This window comes from Cnephaeus nilssonii, assembly GCF_951640355.1.
Source record: "Cnephaeus nilssonii genome assembly, chromosome: 10".
In the NCBI taxonomy this organism is placed as follows: domain Eukaryota; kingdom Metazoa; phylum Chordata; class Mammalia; order Chiroptera; family Vespertilionidae; genus Cnephaeus; species Cnephaeus nilssonii.
In genome coordinates, this window is record NC_137081.1 from 80,729,840 (window position 1) to 80,755,154 (window position 25,315).

The 25,315-nt window shown below is 37.8% G+C and overlaps 1 protein-coding gene across 1 annotated transcript in view; it reads left to right on the forward strand.

The window, feature by feature from the left end:
• The window catches only part of DPP10 (dipeptidyl peptidase like 10), a gene marked incomplete at both ends in the record, with an annotated part of 660,265 nt that overhangs the window by 186,936 nt on the left and 448,014 nt on the right, over positions 1-25,315 (forward strand). The window contains one exon of the mRNA XM_079782730.1: positions 8,102-8,197. Within this exon, the coding sequence (XP_079638856.1) occupies positions 8,102-8,197 (96 nt within the window). The remainder of the gene's footprint in view (positions 1-8,101; positions 8,198-25,315) is intronic.

The following is a 25,315-nucleotide window of genomic DNA, read 5'->3' on the forward strand; positions in this document are numbered from 1 at the left end:
AATACCCCTCTCTACTGTTCTGTCTGTCACGTCTCAGTTTCCTATTAGGTAGTCAGCACCATGTTGAAGTTCCCAGTGATCCACTGCTCCTCTGTGTCATACGCCACAACCTTGGTCAAGCAGGCGGGCTTACTCGGCCCGCTTTGTTTTTATGCCTGCTTTCCGTCATATTTACACAAGCGTCTATTTCTGACACGGGCTCTAGGTGAAGGTGTTTCTGTATTAGTTTCCAGGACCAAATAGCCCCTTAACCCAGTCCCTGAGGGCTCCCTGGGGGTATTCAGAATCCTTGTTTCCCTGCCAAGCTTAAGGCTGGGAGCCACTGCGCTGCTAGGAGAGGCCTGGTCTTCAGGAGAAAAGTGGCTGTTCAGGGTTGGAGGGACAGACTGTCCCAGAACTTGCTTTCTGGTCGCCTCTCCCCAGTTTGTTCCTCAGCTTCCATAGAACCACCTTCCCCTGCATCACAGCCTTGGTGAGTGTTTGTAATTGAAAGATCCTATGTACTGGGTTTAGCGAGTAAAAGCAAGGAAAATATAAAGACGGAGCAAGCTTGCTATTGTGCCTCTTTCTCTCCCCTCCTCCCTGGAACGGCGTGGCTGGTGCAGAACTTCAGGCTGCCTTTCTGGGTGCAGCCTCCCATGGCTGTGGGCTTAGATATAGAGTCCCCAGTTGCCAACAGCCCTGTGGACCCCCTTCCACAGTTGAGCACTACACATGTCCCCAAGGGATGTGGATTTGGTGCAGCGCAGTCTCTCTCACACTCTAGTCTTGTCTGCTCGCATCTCTCCTTCCAGCCCAGATCCCCTATCCTACCTTTTTGCAGGTGACCTCTGTCCTTCCTGACCACAGATTGTCTCACCAGCTGTGTTTAATTTGCCAATTCTGGGTGGATGTTATTTGATTCAGCTGTTTCTTCTACCTGCTCTGTGAGAAGGCACAGGACACATCTGCCTATACAGCCACCATTTTGTCTCCACCTGGACAAACTTTTTAGGCACCTGCGGCCAGGGAGGCTGGAGTCTCAATGTTCATGGGTTCGCAGCCAAGGCAGCAGGTCCCTGGCTGGTGTGGCTGTAGGGTTCTGGATGGTGTCTGACGTCTCCCCGGATGGAAATGAGGCTCGACTTCCAGTCACAGCTGCTTTTCCCTTCAAGATGGCATGGCCTCTGTGGCAGAGCTGTCTGCCCTGGTAGAGATTGCAGTGGTAGTAGAGGCTACCTGACTAGGGGAGCTTGGTCTTCCAGCCCCCAGCAGTCCTGTGGAATATAACTGTCCCTCACTCACACATACACACATGCCCCACACACCCACACACTCCCCTTTTGCTCCCTCCCTCACTCACACTCTCTCCCTCATTGCTGTCCTGTTGGCTGCCATCTTGAATCCCTTGTTTGATCCTTATGTCTAAAAAACATTTTAGATGATATAATTGGATATGTAGAAAAATAAAATATTTAATTAATTACCATTGGAATTTTAAAGAAAATCTTATATGGTGAATAATTTAGTAGTTAACTCATATTATTTAGAATCTGAATGGAAAATGTTATGCTTACAATGAACACAAAACATATATACCTAATGAAATGAGTTTTAGGGACAAAATAGACAGATTTAGGGAGTCTTTGAGATAAGAGGGTCCATGGGAGAGGAATACATAGATGGAGACTTGAAGATTCCACAATGCTCATCTTATACAGAGGATAGAGAAATGCCATGGGAAGAGGGGGTCCAGGCAGATGGAAACATTTCTGACCTGAGAAATTAAAACACCTATAAAACAAGGACAGACAGGGGTATCTCTGGCCTGAGCAGCTGGGAGATAAAAGGCAAATCCAACCAGCAAGATAAGGAGAGAGAGAAAGGGGGCACCACGTGGGCTTTGAGCTTTGAAACTAAGACCATGTAGTAGATTAACCAATGAGGAAAACGGGATGGGGGGAAAATTAAGGAAAGGAACCAATTAAAAATGGTCAGATTCAAACAAGGAACTGAAGCATATATAAACTGGAGACAAAGGGACATAAGGCAGAATTTTTTAAAAATGTTTTTCCATTAGAGAGAGAGTGAGCAGGCTTTGCCCATTGGGGGGACCCTCCCCATGGGGTCCCCTTTGAGAATACCCCTACTCAGATGGAGATTTTATCTGCATCCAATAAACTTCTACTTTTTTATATTATTATTAAAGAAGGATTTTTGTTTGTTAATTTATTCTTCAAATTTCGTGAGGACAAGAACCCATGGGAAGAAAAATATGCAACCCAATCCCCATGTTTCATTAAGACTGTATCTAATAGGATAAAGTAAAGGATCTACATGAAATATTGAAGATTGAATATTATTAATGTTCATAAAATGAGTGGAATAAGTAGTTCTAACTGTGAAATTTTAATATTATAAAATACCTTCAGTTTTTCAATCTACTGTGTATATATTGTGCTATTTTATAAAATTATTAACTTGTTGAGTTGAAATATGATTTCAAAGCTCAAATAAAAGTTTGAATGTTTGAGAATTACTGAAATATAATTTGAAAATTTATTTGAAAACTAGAGGCCTGGTGCACAAATTCGTGCACCAGTGGGGTCCCTTGACCTGGCCTGTGGAATTGGGCTGAAACCGGCTCTCCAACATCCTCCGAGGGGTCCTGGATTGCAAAAGGGTGCAGGCCAGGCAAAGAAGCCCCACGGGTGCATGATCAGAGCTGGGGAGGGATGCAGGAGTTTGGCCAGCTGGGGAGGGACCATAGGAGGGCTCCAGGGCATGTCCAGCCAGACCTCAGCAGCTAACCTACTGGTTCGAGCGTCTGCCCCCTGGTGGTCAGTGCATGTCATAGCGACTGGTCAACTGATCAACTGTCTGACACCTGGTGGTCAGTGCACACCATAGCGAGCTGTTGAGTGGCCTTAGCATATCATTAGCATATTACACTTTGATTAATTGAATGGATGACTGGACAATTGGACACTTAGCATATTAGCTTTTATTATATAGGATAATATTGTTTACTGCGGTGCATTTACCTTGCAATGTTTATATATATTATATGTGTGTGTGTGTATACACACACACACACACACACACACACACGCGCGCGCGCACGTGCGCGTGCATATATATAATGTATCCCATATAATAAAAGCCTAATTGACTGAATATGCACATTGACCAAACAGCGGAATGACCAGTGGAACTATTGGTCGCTATGATGCACATTGACCATCTGGGGGCAGACACTCAATGCAGGAGCTGCCCCAGACCACAGGCTTTGACTGGCTGCAGCTGCTGGGGGCAGGGCCAGCCAGTGGATGGTGCCAGGCCAGCCAAGGCAGGTGCCAGTGGGGGCCCCTGGTCGCCCCGCTGGTTGCACCACAGATTGGCCCTTATCGCTGGCCAGACCTAGGAACCCTACCCATACACAAATTTCATGCACTGGGTCTCTAGTGTGTATACGATGTAGCCAGATTATTATGATCTCTGAATGCATAATAATCTGGCCACTCAGTGTATATCCTATATAATAAAAGGCTAATATGCAAAATGTCCCCTCGACCAGGAGTTCAACCAGCAGGCAGGCTGGCCAACCGCCCATGTCCCCTCCCCCTGGCCTGGCTGGCCAGACCTGACCCATGCACAAATTCATGCACCAGGCCTCATATACATATATATATTCATATACATACACACACATACATACACACACACACACACACACTCAGTGGCCAGATTATTATGTGTTCAGAGATCATAATCTGGCCACTCAGTGTGTGTATATATATATATATATATATATATATATATATATATATATATAAAATATATATCTGTCTAATATATACAGTAAACAAAATACATGGAATTATCTCAAAACAAAAATTGAAAGAGAAACAGATGTAAGTATGTAACGGATATTTATAATATATAAAGTTAACTTTTCATTTCAGTAGATTAGGATCATTTATGCAATAGAATGTTTTAAAATAATATCTCCCACTGATTTAAAGTTAGACTCTCACCTTTATGTGTATATAAGTAAATGTATTTCAAATAGAGATGGTAAAATATAATTCTCTAAGAATTGAAGGGGTTGCCCACTCATCACTCATCTACTGATGGGCACTTGGGCTGTTTCCGGAACTTAGCTATTATAAATTGTGCTGCTATGAAGATAGGGGTGCTTATATTCCTTCTGATTGATGTTTTAGGTTTCTTTGGATATATTCCTACAAGTGGGATCACTGGGTAAAATGGCAGTTCCATTTTTGTTTTTTTGAGGAAACTCCATACTGTTTACCATAGTATGGAGTTTCCTTATACTTTGTTGCATCAGTCTGCATTCCCAACGGCAGTGCACTAGGGTTCCCTTTTCTCCACATCCTCACCAGCACTTGTCATTTGTTGATGCTAGCCTTTCTGACAGATGTGAGGTGATACTTCATTGTCATTTTAATTTGCATCTCTCTGATGATTAGTGACTTTGACCTTTTTTTCATATGTCTCTTGGCCATAAAAAAACAGTGGTACATTTACATAATTGAATACTATGCAGCCATAAGAAAGAAGCATGGAGAGACCTGGAGAGTATTATGGTAAGTGAAATAAGCCAGTCAGAGAAAAACAAGTATCACATGATCTCACTTAAATGTGGAATCTAATGAAAAAATAAACTGATGAACAAAATGGATCTGGGTTATGAATACATGGGACGACTGATGAATCTCTGAGGAGGTGGGGAGAGTTTAACCAAAGAACTTATATGCACAATAGAGGCCCGGTACATGAAAATTCATGCACTGGAGCAGGGGGTCCCTCCGCCCAGCCTGCCCCCTCTCTTAGTCCAAGAGCCCTCAGGGGTGGGAGGTGACCTGGCCATCAGGGTAAGGTGATGCTCCGATCACACACCTCTGCTGCTGCCACTGCCGGCAGTGCAAACCATAGCCAGCCCTGGTTACCTGAGCCTCGGGCGGCCCTGGGTGGCTGGGCAGCCGCCATCTGAGGCTTGCTTGCACCTCGGGTCAGCCTTGGGCAACTGGGGGACTGAAGAGACTGGGGGACTCCGGAGGCTGGCCGGGCCCGCCTGGGGGCAGGCCCAACCTTGCCTCGTGCCTGCCACCCCGGCTGGGGCTGAGGGGACTGGCAGCCGCCATCTTGTGGCTGTGGGTGCTGCCATCTTTGAGGGCGTGGCAGTCAATTAGCATCTTCCCTCCTTATTGGCTGTGGGCGCTGCCATCTTTGCGACAGCATGAGGTTCAGTTAGCAAATTTCCTCTTTTTTAGATAGGATATGCATTACCCATGGACACATATAATAGTGCAATGAAGGTCTGGGAGCAGAGTAGAGGAGGTCAGTGGGGGAAAGGGGAACATTTGTAATCCTTTCAATAATAAAGGTAATTTTTAAAGAAAGAAGGAGAATTGATGGTACATTATATATAATCTTGGAAAATTTTAAGTTTTGAATAATTTTTTCTTATTGAGACATCTCATAGAATAAGTATATTTCTGAAACCCTAATAAAATTAGCTCATTTGACTAAAATCCCAAACTCCTATGACAGAAAGTGAATTCTAGAATTAAGGCTTCTCTGTTTTGTCAAAAAAAAAAATTACTCATGATTTTATCTAACATGCTGCTTCTCCTTTCTTTTCTGGGAAGTCCAGGTCATTTAACTTGAAAGAAAAAAAATTCATAGACTTAATTTTCTGAAAGAGATTGTGTTCACAGAAAAATCGAGCTGAAGGTAGAGATTTTTCCATTTACCCTTTGCCCTCACACAAGGCAAGACCTCCTCCCCCATTGTGGACTAGAGTTTTATATTTGTTACGATTGATGACTCTGCATCAACACGTCATTGTCTGCAAAGGTCTATACCTTACATTAGGGTTCACTCTTGCTGTTGTATTTTCTGTAGGTTTGGACAAATATATCATGACATGTATTACTATTATAATCACTAATATTGTTAGTGTCTTCATACTTTGCCCTTTTAGAATTTTATGAAGTTGGAATCATAGCTTTTTAGGTTGGTTTCTTTCACTTACTAATGTACACTTAAGCTTGCTCCATGTCTTTTCCTGGTTGATAGCCCATTTATTTTTATTATTGCAGAACAGTGCATTGTCTAGATCTACCACAGTTGATACATTCACCTATTGAAGGAAATATTGTTTGCTTTCACATTTTGGCAATCATGAATAAAGTTGATCTAAATATCCATCTGCAGGTTTTTGTGTGACCACAAGTTTTCAACTCCTTTGGGTAAATACTGAGTTCACTTGATGGCTTATACACCTACGTTTGTAACAAATCACCCAACTGTCTTCCAAAGTGTTTGTACTATTTTTTATTACCAATAGCAATAGATGAGAGTTAGTCATTTTATTTTTATCTACTGGTAAGGCCTTTTTAAATTGCTTTTGCAAGATTTTCCCTTCCTTTCTCTGCTCATCTAGCACTCTGTATCCTTATGCTGACATGCATCATATTCTTTCATGTTTTGCCAGTGTGAAACCCAAAGAGCAAAGCATAGATATGTCTCTAGCACCTTACAATACTTCACTCAATAGCTTTAAAATTAACGGTTCCAGTATTTGTTCAGTGAATAAAGAAAGTTCAAATTTTGGTGTGTCAGACTATCAAATGGAGCATTATGTTTTGCAAATCTATATATAATCACAAGGTCTTTTACTAGGCTTGGAATCAAACAATTCACACTATTACCACTAGTAATATTTCTTTATTTGCTCCTTAGTGAATTTTTTATTTTGGATGGTTAAATACATAGTTGATTCATGTTAAAGGAAATTGCATTTGAAGTTATTGATTCTTTGGCCCAGCTTTTCAGCTGGAAGAAACAAAGCGCTTGCTGTAATAAGTTCTGAACCTTCTAAAAACAATATCTAATGAGGTTTGTATGTACCTTTGACATTTCATTTTCAACCAGAGTGAAGGTCAGAAATGAAAGGGCACAAATAAGCTTTCATACAGTAAATAAACAATGCTATTATTTGTCAAAGAAAACGGAATACTGCTAACTTGTTCATAGCTTCTTACTATCTAAAAGTGAGTTTGCTATGCCTAATTTTGGTAATTAAATTATATTGTCCTTGCATGTACTAGAATTTGAAATTTAAAAAGGGGGTACACCTAGTTTATATGTCAGGAACTAATGTAACTTAGGCTTTTTGTTAATACTCTGGCATTACATTATTTAACTCTTAGACTTATTATTTGTTGGCTGGTATTTATTTGATGGAACTTGTTATTATTCTGTTAATTTGATGAACTTTCTTCTTAGATTGGACGTTTTCTTAATATATATTCAATAGAGTTGAGGACATTTGGTATTTATAATACTGTAAATTTATAATTAAAGAGAATATATTAAAGAGTGATTTTGGAAAGTAATTGGCTGGATTATGAACAGTGAAAAATATGCCCTTAGAAGCACAATAACACAATGGGAATTTTAAGTGCTTTGTTTTCATACTATATATCAATACATAACAAGGGATTTTCTATTAAATTTGTACTAGATCAAGACAATTTTAATGTTAAAAATAATATAATATGTTGAAAAATATTATGAAACAGACAAGCTTTAAATGCTAAAACCCATGTATAAATGATTACTTTATATTGTCATCTATTTAACACTAGAGGCCAAGTGCACGAAATTCGTGCACTTGGGGGGTCCCTCAGACTGGCCTGCACCCTTTCACAGTCTGGGAGCCCCGGGGGATGTCTGACTGATGGCTTAGGACCACTAATCCATCAGTCGAATATCCTTAGCATTGCCACGGAGGTGGGAGAGGCTCCCACCACTGCGCTGTGCTCGCCAGCCTTGAGCCCAGATTCTGGCTGAGCGGCGCTCCCCCTGTGGGAGCACACTGACCACCAGGGGGCAGCTCCTGCATTGAGTGTCTACCCCCTGGTGGTCAGTGCATATCATAGTGACTGGTCATTCCACCATTCGGTCATTTGCATATTAGTCTTTTATTATATAGGATATTTTTGAAGCAAAGTATTTCAACTTTTATGATTCATTCATTTTAAAAATTAACATGCAATAAGTGCCTAATTGGAGATTTACTTCATTTTAGATGAACTTACAAATTCATCAGAAACCAGGTTGTCCTTGGAAGATCTCTTCAGGGAGGACTTGGTGCTGCATGATCCAGAAGCCCGATGGATAAATGGTATGTGTGTGCCTTTTATGTTGCTATTTATTCAGTTCTATATAATTACAGCCTAAGCAAATAATGCTATTTGTAGTTAGTATTCGAATTGACATCATTTTTCAAAGATTGCATATACTATTTAATCAATATCTTGGCTCATGTGAGGAAACCAATTCCTAAGATAGGTCATCAATAGAAATATCCTCCACACATTAGATCAGTTGTTTGGTATCTGTGGTTCCCTCGTGGTCATTATTAGCCATGTGACTTTAAATGTGTTACATCTCTAGCATTTCTTTAGATTATTCTTCTTGGTGTAAAGTATGGATTTTGAGAGACTTCATATGTATATGCTTCAAATATGGCCAACAAATTAGTTTCTTTTCCTTCTTGGTGGCTTTTCTTTTTAACCCTAAGTGCTGCAAACTAGGGAGACTCCTTTCAAACTTGAAATGACTGAGAAATCACGTGGAAATGTATTGCACTTTGTCTTTTTCTGCCCTGGCAAAGAAACCACCTCAGTTTTCCTTAGTAATTTCAGATTTTATTATTTTCAAAGAGTTTGAAAAAGCATTTAGATTTTAAAAGAAACAACCAAAAGTAAAATCACTGGTTCCATGGTTTCTCTTTATGGAAGGTGATGGGGAAAGTGAATGGTTATCCAGTCAGAAGAAATGTGTTGGTGAATAGAAAGTCAGGTTTTCATTCCAATTTGCCTGACAATACTAATCTCTGTAGTCAGATCACAGTTCATCTTTGCCCTTCAATTTATTTAGAAATATCTTTGCTTGTTTTCAAGGCATAGAGCAGATTATTTAAATAAAATAAGCTTTGCCCTTTATCTAATAATGATTATCTCACGTATAGTCCTTTCTTTTCTAATATCCTAATTAAGCGCTTGTATACCTGAGAATTAAATGGTAATTTATGGGAACTATAAAATGAAGGGAAGTTAATTCATGAGTGCACAGGCCAAATCATACTGTTTAGTTAGCATTGATAAATTCCTGGAGATTACCTGGCACTCAAGATGTGTCTTTGAATAAATGAATGCATTTCATTGAAGTTCTGTGTTATTTTTCAAGAAACTAAGTTTCAATTGAAATCAGTTGGAAGATGAGTGTGTATCATGGTGATGGCATTATGCAGTGATTTTCAACCAGTGTGCTGCAAGAATTTTTAAAATATGCAGTACCTGACTATTCAGTTAGGGGCATTGACCTCTTTTTCCTTAGATTATCAAATTTAAAAAATGACAACAGCCAACACAACAATAGCCATCCTGGGTGAATAAATCAAAATATACCTATATTTTTTGTGATATCAGCAAAATATATATTTTTTTGGTGTGCTGAAGAATTGTTTTAATTAGTTTATGATGAAAAAGGTTGAAAATTGCTGCTATTATAAATAAAGATAATTTAATTAATTTATTTGTATATTTTTATTTGAATTGTTTACAAATTAAGGACTTGCCATATTGTTGCCTTTGCACTATGATTATTTCAGATGAGCACTGTAACTAAAGGAGACTAATAAAAATGAGGTATCATTACCAAACATTGTTCTAATACACAGATCTCTCACAAATCATTCTCCTAATGTGCTATGGTAATTCTGAAAGTCATCTTTTTATTTAACACTTATTTTCTATTAAAGAAGAGGACCACAACATTGTGAAAAAATGTGTTATTAGATTTGAATTGCTAAATGACATTTTGTTTTAGTCACCAAGATTTTGGACAAGTGTTAGAAATTTGTGGTCTTTGACTTTGGAAAGCAAGCAGAAATCATGGGCCTTATCTCCCTTCTCAGGTTAGCTTGGATTATTTAAAGAGACATTCACTCCTGTGTAGAACTGACACTTTGATATTGAAATGCCAAAGGACTGGATGGATATTTAAGTAGTGAACTGCATGCTAAATTAAGCCATTTTATTATCTAGGGCACACATTCTTACATTCTACTTTAACTCTTCACAAGATACCAAAATCATATATTTGGAGTTAATCATTTTAAACTTTAATAAAAAAATGATATCATTCTTCACTATTGGTAAACCTAATCTTGAGAAACATCCTAGGACAAAGCTGCAGTGTTATTATTATATTCTAGCTAAAACATAGGCTATAATATTTATTTTAAAATTTGCGATAAAAACAACCCTTTAGCCTGGCTGATATGGCTCAGTGGTTTAGTGTCAGCCTATGAACCAGGAGGTCCCAGGTTCAATTCCTGTTCAGGGCACTTGCCTGAATTGTGGGCTCAATCCCTAGTAGGGGGTGTGCGGGAGGCAGCCGATCAATGATTCTCGCCCTCTTCCTTTCTCTCTGAAAGCAGTAAAAATATTTTAGAAACAAACCTTTAAACAGGCTTAAATAGAACCTAAGCTCTCAGAGGCTTTGTAAATACCACTGAAGAAATCGACTCGCTGCCAGGAGACTGTGTGCACTGCGCTGCTTTTCCAGGAAGAGAGCAGATTTGTGCTTCTTCATTCCTCTTACTCCACGCAGATCACTTTCCTAGCAGCCACTAGATACTTGGCCTATTTACTGGTTCCTCACATGGCCAGGAAGCACAGTGGGAACTATATGAACAGAACGTGTAACCTTGGCCTCATTATCACAGATTGTATCTTAATATAAAATTTGAATTTTTTCTTGACTCTCATGAGGTGTCTCACCAGGCTTTCTTAGTATGTAAGTCTCTTGAAGAAGTCTAAGTTAAGCTCATTTAGAATCTTCATTTAGTCTTGGAGGTCACCACAGGTAGATGGGAGTGCAGCAATGTCATTTCTTATACTGGTTCTCAAATAAAATAACTGAATGTCATTGCAGCCTTTGACGGGTACTCATGTTCATGGTTAGCTTAACATCTGCCTTCCCCCATATCTGCTCAGAAGCTTGAATCTGCATTTTTATAGCATCTTTTTTTCTAGTTGTGTCACCTTGAAACCTAGAAATCCATCTTCCTTAAAATTATTCATCTCCCCACATACATTTTTATTGAATTTATTGGGGTGACATTGGTTCACAAAACCATATAGGTTTCAAGTTTACAACTTAACAAAACATCATCTGCACACTGCATCATGCGCCCAACACCCAAAGCAAAGTCATTGTTTGTCCCCATTTATCTTCCCTTTGCCCACTTCCACCTACCCCCATCTACTGTATATGTATGCATGTGTTTGCTGCATCATTTTACCTTCTTTCATCCAGTCCCCCAAACCCCCTTACTTCTGACAGTCGTCAGTCTGTTCCATGTATCTATGCCTCTGTTTCTATTTTGTCAGTTTATTTTGTTTATTAGATTCCACATATAAGTGAGATCATATGGTATTTGTCTTTCTCTTTCTGACTTATTTCACTTAGCATATATTCAAATTATTGTTTGAAATTTAAATGTCAATCATTTTTTAAGGAAATGTTTTTAAGATTCTAGTTTGCCTTAAAAATGATATTTATAATAAACACCAAATAGAGTAGGGAAAAGTATTTACCCATAAAATTGAGTTAACATTTGAGAGAAAAAAGTTTTCAGAAAAATAATATTTTTTATGTTTTAGACATATAATGATTACTGTAAAGTATTTAAAGGGAGTTGGAAATAGAAAACAAACTTTAGATTAGGATAGGTAAACTTTCATATTGCAACCTACTTTGTGAAAAGAAAACTATATTTTGATTTTTAAAATTAGGAATTAAGCAAGAAAAGTGTGTGTATGTATATATATATATTCATACAGTGTTGCAATAGGCACAGGGACGGGGGTGGAGTAGGTGGAGGTGGGGTGGGCAAAGGAAGGGAAAATGGAGATATAAAGAAACTTTGCTTGGTGCAATGAGCACACGGTGCAGTGTGCAGATGATGTTTGTTGAGTTGTAACACTTGAAACTTATATGGTTTTGTGAACCAATGCCACCGCAATACATTCAATTAAAAATCAACTGACAAAAAATAAAATAAAATAAATAAATTCATTTTTAACTTATAATAAAGAGAGAAAAAAAAGTCTGAGTAAGAGAGATGAAAGAGTTATGCTTAGAGTTAATCAACAAGAATTACTGAGTTCCAGCTACAATACAGGGTTTTGTATATTTTAAGTGGAAATCTGTCACCATTTGAAAGGTTTGTAGTAAAATAAATGGTGTTCTCATAGCTGTAATAAATTGTACAAAATTATGGTTGGTCTGTTTTTGTTGGCCCAGGACCTGGGTTTGTCAACACAAATGTTGATTCAATAGACACTTGACATTGACATCTATTTTCCCATCTATATGTCCACCTATCTTTTATTCAACATGTGTTTATTGAACATAGCGAAAAAATTCTAGATATGAGGATATAAAGATGAATAGATGCAGTCCCTTCATTAAAGGGAATAATGAATATAAAGGTTCTTCCCCCCATTGTGCACAGTATTTTTATGCATATCTGTGGGTTAAAGGAGTGAATTAATAATCAAAGGCTGTGATGGAACAGGAAGTAGAATTAAGTAGCGAGTTGCAAAAAATGTTGAATCAAGACTATAATGAGATTTGGGTTAACTTTCTTTTCCCCAGAATCAAAAACACGTCTCCATCTCCCTTATCTCCCTTATCTCTCTCTTCACTATGATGGAGGACACACACTTCCACATTTTGTTTATTGAACTTCTTTTTATTATGCTTGCTTCTTCTTTATTTGATACAGTCTTTACTTATATACATTCATAGTCATGACTAATATAGGCATGGACCACTGACATGGTAAAAGGAAATATAATTATGGTACCTACAGAATTTAGAAACTTATTACAAATAATAGACCTGAAATAATTAGACAACAATTGGGTGATACATTCTTCTGTTTTGTTTTTAATACATTGGAACTGTAAGAGATCAGTTTGAGTTAAGAATAATTGAGTAATCTTTAGGGAAGAAATGAAGTTCAGTTTCACTGTGGTGGGCAGAGGAACCTAGCGGAGAAACGGGGATACCATTGGGAGAAAAGGATGTATTAGGACAGAGTCATAGGAATTAGCATAGCATGTAAGGATGACTAAGAAAGATGCTGTTTGTGTGCATGTGTGTAAAATTAATGGTGAAAAAGTTTATCAACTCAGTATTGGCATATAATTAGGATATTAATACTTGTTTATTTTACTGTCCTTGTTATTATTTAATCTCCTTTAGCAAATTCATCTTTTTATTACATCTTAATCTGGAAGAAAAAAATTGAAGTTGCTTTCATGATTGTTAGCTATTTTATTTTCCTTAGAATTAAAATGGGAGATACTGGTGTTAGGAACTTCACTTTATATGTTCGTAGTATGACAGGATTTACATTTACTTTTCAACATATGTTATTTATTTGCATTTCTTTGAAAACCCTTGTTTGAGAGGCTGGTGGGCACTAATTGTTTGTTATGAGTAAGTTGTGTTACAAAAAGGCTTTCTTCACTTTCCAATCATGTCAATAATTAGCTCTGGCCAGAGTCCAGGTCTTTCATATTCAATGTTGGGGGGAGACACTGGAGTACAGGAAATGTCTAAAGTGAATTTTATTGCGTTGTAATCGAACTAACATTTAACAGTGTTTATAAATTAATTAATAGAAGCATGACTATGGCATAAGGAAAGAAATATTAAGAAAAAGACAGATAATAAGGGAAGAAATTATTTTACTCATCTTGGACTGTTTGAATTTGACTAGAATTCTTAGCCAATTGTGAGAAAATGTAATTATTTTATATCATTGATTGTAACTGTAAGAAAAGATTTGTGTAGGTAACCATAATAATGAACTCATATTTACATATTAAGCTTATAACACAAATTACTCTGCTTGAGTAATGTTTTCTGTGTATGTGTGTGTATTTCTTTCTTTCTGATGGACTAATTTTACCTAATCAGGTTGTTCATGTAGTCAGTTTAAATGGCCCATTGAGATAGTTAGATAGAACACAATCAACTAATTCAATTTTTACATTGAATAAATAAGTACTAATCATGTAGGTACATTTAAGGAAATCTTTAGGTAGAAGAATTGTTAGTGATAATATTTTTTTATTATTAAGTGGCTAAGATTCTTTATGGTAAGTCATTTCATGCACAAGGATTTAGTCAACTGAAATTTTCATCCTGTTCATAGTGGTTGGTGCCATGTGTTCATAGAGGCACACACCATAATAGACCTAGCAGATTTAATTCTACTTATTTTCTGTATTTACCTGGTGAGAATTATATAATCTTTCCATAGTACTCTAGAGATGCAAAAAAATGAAGTTATATCTTCCTTCATCAATTTATTATTGTTATTTATTAAATAAATGTTATGTTTGGGGCGCATGTAATAGTTGCCAGGAACTCTGCTTTGCATTTTATTTCATTACTAGAGGCCCAGTGCATGAATTAATGCACCAGTGGGGTCCCTTGGCCTGGCCTGTGGGATCAGGCCAAAACTGGCTCTCTGACATCCCCTGAGGGGTCCCAGATTATGAGAGGGTGCTGACCAGGCCAAGGGACCCCACCGGTGCATGACCGGGGCCAGGGAGGGACGTGGGAGGGCTCCAGGGTGTGTCCAGCCCATCTTGCTCAGTCCCAATCGGCTGGACCCCAGCAGCAAGCTAACCTACCAGTTGGAGCATCTGCCCCCTTGTGGTCAGTGCACATCATAGTGAGCGGTCGAACGGCCTTAGCATATCATTAGCATATTATGCTTGGTTGATTGAACGGCTGACCTGTTGACCGGACACTTAGCATATTAGGCTTTTATTATATAAGATATCGAATGCTTAAGTAAAGATATGTTCATTTTATAAATGGGTTCAAGTTTATACAGCTAGAAGGAGACAGAATTAGACATATTATGTTACTTTCCCGAAATGAGCATAGTAAATGTAAACACATATAAATGAAGGAAAACAATATTAAGAGAAAGACAAATAACATGAAGAGACAGTAATTAAAATTTTAGATGTAAAATTAAGTATATGCTATATAATTAATGTAGGAAAAGTGAAATTCCTCAAACCAATTTGTGCAAGAACTCTGAAATAAGAGCCCACAGAACTGGAATTTACAATTTAGTGTGGAATAGAAAACAGAGTATTGTACCAGAATTCAGGAGTCCCAGCTTAATAAGTGAATATTCACCATGGGAAAACCTCATCACTTTCCTGAACCTCAGATCCCTCATCTGCATAATTAGAGGGTTTGACTGAATGACACAGGAGACCAATCCTGTTTTCTTAATTTGGGAATCATCCAAATTTGAGTAATGTAGAACAATAGGCCATAAAGCAAATGACAATATGGCTAACAGATAACATCATAGCACCTGGTAGTAGTGGAATTTGGGGAATTTTATTATTTGTAAGTACTATTATTATCAGTATTTCACAGTTCTCTGCTATCACTTTCAAAACTTGATTCTACTCTTTTCAACTTCTAACAGACTTGCTAAATGACATGAGTGAAATTGACAATCCAGCTTATGTTGTTAAGTGAGATGCAAACTTTTTTTTTATCACCCTTAATGATTTAATGCCCTACACATCTATTTATGAGTTAAACTGTTAATTATGCATTGTTTCAAATGAGAACTGAGAGTAATTGAAAGTATGGAAAGTCTGAGAAGGGAATATTCTTTTATGTAACTTTTTAATGGAACTTTGTTCATTAAGCATAAAAAATGGAAGGAACAGTATAATGAACCTCCAAGTAATTATCACCAATTTGCGAATGATGACTGATATCTTATGAATCTTGTTTCATATAATGATACACATAAAAGTGTGGAATTACAAGAATAGGAACAGCTAAAGGAATACACCTATTTCAAGCAGAGAGAAGAATAGAATGGTTATTAGAGAGGTGGTCAAAGCGAAGATTCTATGCTGATCATATCTGGTTTCCGGAATTGGGCTAATACAGAATGACATAGTTTACCATTAAGAGGTATGTAAGGAAATAAATCAGAATTATGAGCTAAAAGTACTGATAAATAGTTGAAGAAAGTCAGACTTAGAGAAGCAAGGAAGAGTTGTTTCAGAAACACCATTAGATATGAAAGGGCATCCTGTGAGGAAGGGTTAGATTTATCATGTAGACTTTAGAATTAACTGAAATGGAAATTAGGGGGAGATATATGTCTACTTACCTACAATAAGTCATATTGGCAAATGTAGTTTTATAATTTTTGGTTAATCTAGGGTAGGAAGTCGTGAGTTCTCCATCCTTGCTTATATTATAAAGTAGTTAGGTGATCATATGATAAGGACACTTTAATGGGATTCATATAATTGATATGAGATTGTAAACATTTGAACTCTTAGTTCAACTTTAGTTATACAGTTTTTAATTGATTTCAGAGAGGAAGGGAGAAGAAGAGCGAGATAGAAACATCAATGATGAGAGAGAATCATTGATGGGCTGCCTCCTGCACACCGCCTACTGGGGATTGGGCCCACAACCTGGGCATATGCCCTGAACAGGTATCGTACCATGTCCTCCTGGTTCATAGGTCAACACTGAATCACTGAGTCAGACGGGCTTGGCTAGTTATAAGATTTTATTATTTTATCTCTAAGTCAACATAAAGGTATGGTTTAAGCCACTGCTTTAATAGTTCTTTGGTTTAGAAATCCATTGATACATTGACCTAAAACAGTTCCTAGGGAGTGGTATCAGCTTTCACAGAAATTTCCCTGCTCCGTATTTCCACACAGGAAACCTCCATTATGTGACACAAAGCCCTTGTTTCTTTGTTTTGACTGGCCACATAAAGTTGCTGAAAAATAATTTAAAAGCTGATCTCATTTTGCACTTTCAGTTGATAACACCTTGCAATCCGCCTCTGTGCTGTCAATACTGATGCCAGTTTGAGTGAGCTTGAACATTCATTACTAGAACTGTGCGTGTACCCAGGCCATTAACCTGTCATTGCCATGTACTTCCAAACAGCGTCTGAAAGCAGGTAGCTTGCAACTACCTGGTCTCTGAAGATATTTCATTTGTAAGTGAAAAAAAAAATGCACGTTACTTCATTGTATGTGTACATTTGCTTTTTCCTAGGAGTGTGAAAGTTCATTTGGTTTTCTGATATTACCAGTCTTACTACTTTAAATTTTCTACCATCACCCCACACCCATGACAAAATATATTTTTATATTGCACTCCTTGGAGTTTAATGGCATCAAGATCCTATGGTATTCAAAGATTTTAAAATTATAAAATATGGTAATTGGAAAAGTGCAGGGGGCCTTGTAGAGCAGAACTGCATAATTTCCTTGGGCTGCTGATTAAGTGACTGGTGCTCAGAACCATCCAGATGTGTTGCTCTTTATGGCCTTCCCAATATCCAGGCCGAAAAGCAGCCTCTGCATGTTAGACAGAGCGTCTTACAAGGGAAGGGTTAGGCCTCCAGAAATTAGAACTGTCGTTCTGTCACTGGTTGATGTGGGCCACTTGACTTCTCTAAGTGGCCAAGTGTTCATCCATTAGACTGAGAGGATAATTTCTCTTATTCCTTCCTTCATAGTCATTGTGAGCATCACAAGGGATATACGTCCTCTAAAAACTTTAAAACATTTACAAATTTCTGTGTGTTTTTTTTTCATTGTTGACACTATTACAAATGTCCCCTATTCCCCCCCTCTTTGCCTACCTCCACCCAGCCACCAACCCGCTGGCCTTCACCACGCTGTTGTCTGTGTCCATGGGTTATGCATTTATTGATCGAAAATTGATTTTCACTTCCCTAAACTGTATGGCTGTAGGCAAGTCAGCCAATATTTCTTGGCATTACTTTTGTTTAAGCACCAGAGTGAGAATCACAACAGCAATAATAACTAGTCATTGGGTGTTGAGTAAGTGCCAGGCACTGGGCTAACTGCTTGTAGTGTACACTGTGATTTAATCTTCACAACAATCCTATGAATTATTTTTATGCTCTCCACTTTATAGCTGAAGAAACTGAGCTTGGAGGGTTTAGTAATTTTCCCAGCTAGTAAGAAGAAGAGCTGGAGGAAGATCTCTTAGGTTGTTTAATGAAGAGGGATGCAGGGTACAAAGTTTTAAGTTATGCAAGTTAAATAAATTCTGCACATCTGTCTTGAGGGCTTCAGCTGGTGTATTAAATTATGAATATGCAGATTATGACATGGTGAATGAGAAGGCACAAGCCATTCACAGTGGTCAACAGCAAAGCTGAAGCTTGTGGTGGGCATCCTAAGCTCAGGTCCTTAGCTAAACGCCTGGACTCGGTGTGAGCAAGGTTGTCACACTGTGAAATGCCTAGGCAGCAAGTCAAAACAGCTGTTTTCTCATCACAAGAGCTAATGTACAACAGTGTGAATCCAGTTAATATAATAAGTATTGTTATACTTGAAATTCGACAGAGGGCAGAGCTTAAGGGTTTTCATTCCCCCTACATAAGAAAAACAGAGAGAACAGTAACTTTGTGAAGTTATGAATATGCTAATCAGTCTGATTATGGTGATGACTTCCCAATGTCTACCTATATCAAAATATCAACTAGTATACCTTAAATATACACCACATTTTATTTGTCAATTATATCTCAAAATTTAGGGGGAGACAATTTTTAAAAATCACTTAAAAATAGTCCAAAAAGTTTGCCTAGGTGAGGCATGTGTTAGTAGAGAGTAAAAGCTAAAGAAAGAATTATTTGCTGTTTGGCTTTTTTCATTTATTATTCTGTTACGTTTCCAAACCTACTTTCCTTTTTGTGCCAGAAACAGATGCCTGCTTTTCCTTAGGAAACGTCACTACTCTCATTCAGCCGTGACTCGTGCCGGCATCTCTGGTTTTGCAAAAAGCTCCCTGCACTAAGAACTTCCCCTCAGCCGTGTTGGACCCCGCACTGCTACCCTAGGTTTTCTCAGGCAGGGACACTCCATTTAGCCCTTGTTTATCCAGCATCAAAATGTCTAGGCATGTAGCTACTTCAACCAATGAATTAGGCATGTAGCTACTTCAACCAATGTCTAGGCATGTAGCTACTTCAACCAATGAATTAGGGCTTTTGTGACAAAGACCCTCATTTTAATTAGAAGATAGACACAATTGGGAAGGTAAACTTTACAGTATTTCCTTGTAGTCTTAGATGAAATATATATATATATATATATATATATATATATATATATATATATATATTTGTAATTGGTGAAAGAAGAAGTAATGTCCTCTACTATATATATATATATATAATGTCCTCTAATATATATATATATATATATATATATATATATATATATGAAATATATATATATATTTTTGTAATTGGTGAAAGAAGAAGTAATGTCCTCTACTATATATATATATATATATATATATATAGTAGAGGACATTACTTCTTCTTTCACCAATTACAAAAAAAGATATCCTTCAATTTATTTAAAGATTAACAAAAACTAAATTATTATGAGCAACAGTGTCATAGAGTGTGTTGTGATTGCTGATGGGCAAAATCCTATATCAAGTAACTTCTATATAAGAAAACTAATATTATTTTTTTACAATTGCTGGGGCAGGTTCTAAGGAAATAAGTGGATTACTTAGTACACACCACATTTTCATGATGAATACCCATAGGATTTCAATGTTTATAAAATTCTTATTTTTTTGTTTTTAAGACTGTGTTTATATAAATACTAGAGGCCTGGTGCATGAAATTCATGCATGGGTAGGGTCCCTAGGCCTGGCTGGCAATCAGAGCCATACTGTGGGGTGACTGGCAGGGCAATCGGGGCCCTCACTCGCACCCACATTGGCCTGGTGCTGCCTGCTCACCGGCCCCACCCCCCGCCACCAGTTGCAGTCTGTGGGGCGACCAGTGTGGTGATCAGGGCCCCCACCCACACCCACCTTGGCCTGGTGCCGCCTGCTCACCTGCTCCACCATCCCGCCGTGGTCCTGCTCTTGTCGAGGCCCATCAGGGCCAGCAGCACCTCCATTGCTGCCTGCTGCCAGTGCCATATCACTGATGCCTGCCATGTTCTGAGCCAACCCTGGTGGTCAACACACATCTAACTTCTGGTCGGTTGAACTTCTGCCCGTAAGGACAATTTGCATATTAGCCTTTTATTATATAGAATTAATTCACTTTTTTTTAATCCTTGTCTTTCAAACTTCTCTATACAATGAATGGCAATTCATTCTAGAAAGCTGTTACTGGAAGAGGGTTTAGAGAGGTATTCCTCAGTTTACCATAAGGTATTTCAGAATGGGAACCATGTTGTTTATTTTCACTTTAATCCTATAACTCCCAGCTCAGTACCTGCCACCTTTTAGGTACTTAATTTTTTTTTCAGGTAGACTGGATTCATATTCATTAACTGTCACTGTCCACAGTCATCATCACAAGCCCTGTTTTATAATGAAAGGCAGTGAATTCTCGGCTGATTTGTGTTTCTCAGGGTCACAAAGTCTCAGAGCCATATTTAAAATCAACCAAGTGATTTTATTTTTGTTATGAATTAGTATTAATATATTACTGGATTTTGACCTTTAATAATGAAAATTTCTAAATATAGATTTATTGACTCCATGCAATCAAAATGGCTATCATTAAAGGAAGAGGACACCAATAGTGATTAAGCAGTCAGAACCTGGGATTTTGCTGAGAAGTGATACTTTGATAATAGAGTTATCTGGCTTCTTCCCCAAAGACATCTATAATTCTTATTTTTTAAATTAAACTTGTTTAATGTTGACATTATTTCAGACTCCCCCCAACCTCCTTTGTCCTTGTACACTCTTGATGAAACTATAAACTGGTACAGCCATTATGGTAACAAACTATAAACCGGTATAGCCGTTATGCTAACAAAGTATGGATTCTCATATAAAATTTTTAAAAAATAGCTCCACTGGCATGGCTCAGTGGTTGAGCATCAACATATGAAACAGGAGGTCATGGTTCGAGTCCCTGTCAGGGCACATGCCCAGGTTATGGGCTCAGTCCCCATTGGGGGCTGTGCAGGAGGCAGTTGATCAATGTTTCTCTCTTATCATTGATATTTCTCTCCCTCTCTTTCCCTCTCCCTTCCTCTCTGAAATCAATAAAAATATATTTAAATTAAAAAAAATATATGGCTACCATACGATCCAGCAGTTCCAATTCTGGTTAGATAGCCAAAGGAAATAAAATCAATATCTTGAAGAGAAAAAAATAAAAATAAAAAAGATGACTGTTTGCTCTTAGCCTTTATAATCTCTCCTCTTGTCCCTTAGTAATTGTATCCCTTGACTAACCTGCATATTCTGAGAGCATCTCAAATTTACCTTCTACTTTATGCATTTCCTTTTTTTTCTTTTTAGGCATTAATTCTGCTTTCAATGTGGCTATATAAATTATGATTCCTTGAAGATCTTAATTATTATTCCTTATTCTTTATATCATCCTATAAAGCTTTTTATCTCTCTTTTATTCTTTACAATTTTATGCTGTGATTATATACAACACACATTTTCAAAGATCCTTTAACTCTCTAAACATATTTTTAAACTATTTGTATTTTTTTAGGAAAAATATCTTGTCTTCTTCAAATAGGTGAAAATCAGTCATTACCTCTCCCTGAGGCCTCAGGATGGTGTTCTATGTTTTTACTCATAAACATTGTTTTTCTGCTTATCTCTGGAGGAAGGATCCTCTATCTAGACCAGTGATGGCGAACCTATGACATGCGTGTCAGCACTGACACGCGTAGCCATTTCTGATGACACGCGGCCGCTGAGGCAGCCGCATGCCGAGGATGAAACATTTGCTGCTCCTGAGGATGAAACATTTGCGAAATAATGTTTTTTCCTCAAAGTGACACACTACCCGAGTTATGCTCAGTTTTTTGGCGAAGTTTGACACACCAAGCTCAAAAGGTTGCCCATCACTGATCTAGACTATGTTAATTCTTGTTGACTTTGCTGAGTCTTCTAAGATCCTCATTTTAAAAAAAAAATATTTTTTATAATTGATTTTTAGAGAGAGAGGAAGAAGGATAGAGAGATAAATACATCAATGAGAGAGGAACTTTATTAATTGACTGCCTCCGGCACTGTCCCTACCAGGAATTGAGCCCAGGTATGTGCCCAGACCAGGAATTGAACCAGGGACTTCCTGGGTCCTGGGTCCAGGCTCAACCTCTGAGCCACACTGGCCAGGCCCAAATCCTCATTTTTAAAACAGGTGGAGCTGTCAGGTTCCCAGATTACTTTTCGATGTCTATGCACATTCCAACCAGTAGTCATATGAGTATTGTTATTGCATCTTTCCCCATCCATTCAATGATTGCCTGTCTAAGACTCTAAATAGCATTAATAAAATACCATATTATGTTCCAAGGTATTTTCTGGAAGTTGACATTTCTAATGGACATCGTGAGAGTGATACTGTAGGGAGGAGAGAATTGGGAAATAAAGCACAGTCGGTGGGCTACTTCAAGAAGCACCTAAGTGGCAGATAAATAGCTGGCCTACATATCTGGTTAAAATAACCACTTGAATTTTAGATCCAAGGGACAGACAATAGTGGCAAAATATAGACTCTTTGGGGGCTTTATTTGTGTACTTTTGTTTTTATTTTAGCCTTTTCTTTTGGCATTATAGCCTGATGTTGCAAATATTATGGATTTTTTTTTTATTGAATTTATTGGGGTGACATTGGTTAATAAAATTACATAGGTTTCCAGCCTACAATTCTATAATACATCATCTGTATATTATGTTGTGTGTTCTCCACTCCAAATCAAGTCTCCTTCCATCATTATTTTACCACTCTTTACCTTCTCCGGCCTTCCTCCAACCCTTTCCTTCTGATAATCACCATAATATTGTCTGTGTCTATGTGGGTTTTCTGTTTGTTTGCTTGTTTGTTTAATTTCGTCACCTTTTTCCAATCCAACCCCAGAGGCATTATAGGTGATGGAAGTTCTTCCCAGTTAGGAGCTGACAGTTCTACTTCTCAGTACAGTATATCAACAAAATACAAAGATGTTTGTTTATATTAAAACTTGGTAGAGTTTGAGAGAGCATGTGGAAAGTACTGCTAATACCACTTAATATCATTTAACATTTTTAGTTTTTAATTTTTCAATGCCAATTTTTTGTCTTGACTGTTTTAAAATTCTTCCAATCAACAAAAATTTTCTTGTAATTTAAAGGGAATTTAGGATCTAGAAATCACTGAACCTTTGATAAGCTGCAGTATCCAATAACCTTTTTCAAAAGAAATGAATCGAAATTATTACTTATTAACAAGCACTAATGAGCCTCTACCTTTGTTTGAGGTGTATGCTTAATATTTTTTTTTGTTTTAAAGTTATGTTAAAGTTCTATGCAATAGCTAATAAAGTTAGCTTTAATATTTATGAAATCAGAAGTTGATATTTAATCAGAAGTTTTACTAGAAAAAATAGCAATTATTTTAGGTTTTGAATTGGATTTAAATATTTCCAATTGACAAAAATTTAAAATTTAATAAATATATTTTTAATTTGGCCTTTATTTGGTGTGCAAGTTTTGGACTGTTACTTAATCTCAGTGATATCACTTAGTTCAAGGTCAACAATATGTTCAACATATGTGTGTTTTAGCTCTCACCGTAAATTAAGGTCTGTAATAATAATTGAATATTTCCTGGATTCCTTATAGCATTGGTTTTCTACCTCTTTTAGTCATGAGACTGTTTGAACAAAAACATACATGGAAAGAGGAAAGGAGCGGGTGGAGCCTGGGAGTGGGAGGAAGGAAAAGGAAGAGGAAGAGGGAACTAGCTCCTCTGAATAAAACCTGAATCAGGGACTGGGGGTCTGGAGTGTGCTGTATTCCTCTTCTTTCTTCCTGGTAGTCCCAAGGGGCCTATGGGAAATCTCCAGATCTTCAAGGAGCACAAGATGCAAATTACAGCACATACTGTTTTGAGATCAAGGGATGCACTTGAACACTTCTAGTGATGTGCAAAGCCTGCAAATGTAATGCTCAGTATTATTCTATTTTCCTGTTATTTTATTATAATGTGTCCATCATCTCTTTTTAAATTTTTGTTAAATCTAATGGGGTGACATTAGTTAATAAAATATATAGATTTCAAGTGTACATTTCTATGATATATCATCTATATATTGCACTTTGTGCCCACCACCCAAAGTCAAGTCTTCTTCCATCACCATATATTTGACCCCCTTTACACTTTACTACCTCCCCACAATCTTCCTTTTAAATTTATTATTTCTTTTAACCTTTGATACAACTTATCTTATTACTAGAGGCCCGATGCATGAAATTTGTGCAAGAGTAGGCCTTCCTCCCCCCGGCTGCTGGCACTGGCTTCCCTCTGGCACCTGGGACCGGGGCTTCCTTCTGGCCGCCGACAGGCACCCAGGACCCAGGCTTCCCTCGCAGCCCTGGCTTCATCTGGAAAGTCGTCTTGTCTAATTAGCATATTACACTTTTATTATTATAGATACTTATATTTAATTACCTCTTTTTTTCTGCAACATTTATATTGTCACTAATTTGAATTGAATTTGATCAAAAGGATGAGAAGAAACATTAATATGTAGAAATGTAACTATCTTTAAGGCATAGCCAGTGGACATGTGGATATGTTTTAATGCAATAACATGTTTTCAATGAAAGTCTGCATGTTGTTATGTGTTTATGCAGATGTGTGGTGGTGCAATGGGTCTTTCTCTTTTAAACTTAAAGTAATTCAAAGTATTTTCTTTGAGTAAAATTTGACACCTTTATTGAAGTTTATATAACAAATTGCCTTTATCTCTATATATAAAAGCCTAAGTGTCCATCCGTCCGACCAATAGCTGAGATGTGCACTGACCATCAGGGGCAGATGCTCAACGCAGGAACTACCATGACGCGCACTCGTCATTTAAAAATAAACAGCACCACGAACCTTACAAACCAACACTCATCTCCCCCCATGTGGGACACAGGCCCCGCCACCACCCCAGAGCAACACCCCACCAAATCGCAGCCAACACTGCCAAGACCCCATGGCACAAAATCCGGCCCAGAGCCCAGCCCAGCCCAACCCGGAAACGGTGGCTGTGGGCGCTGGGTAATGATGTCACGAAGCAATGCCTGCCTTCCTCTCCCTGGGGACTAGCATCCT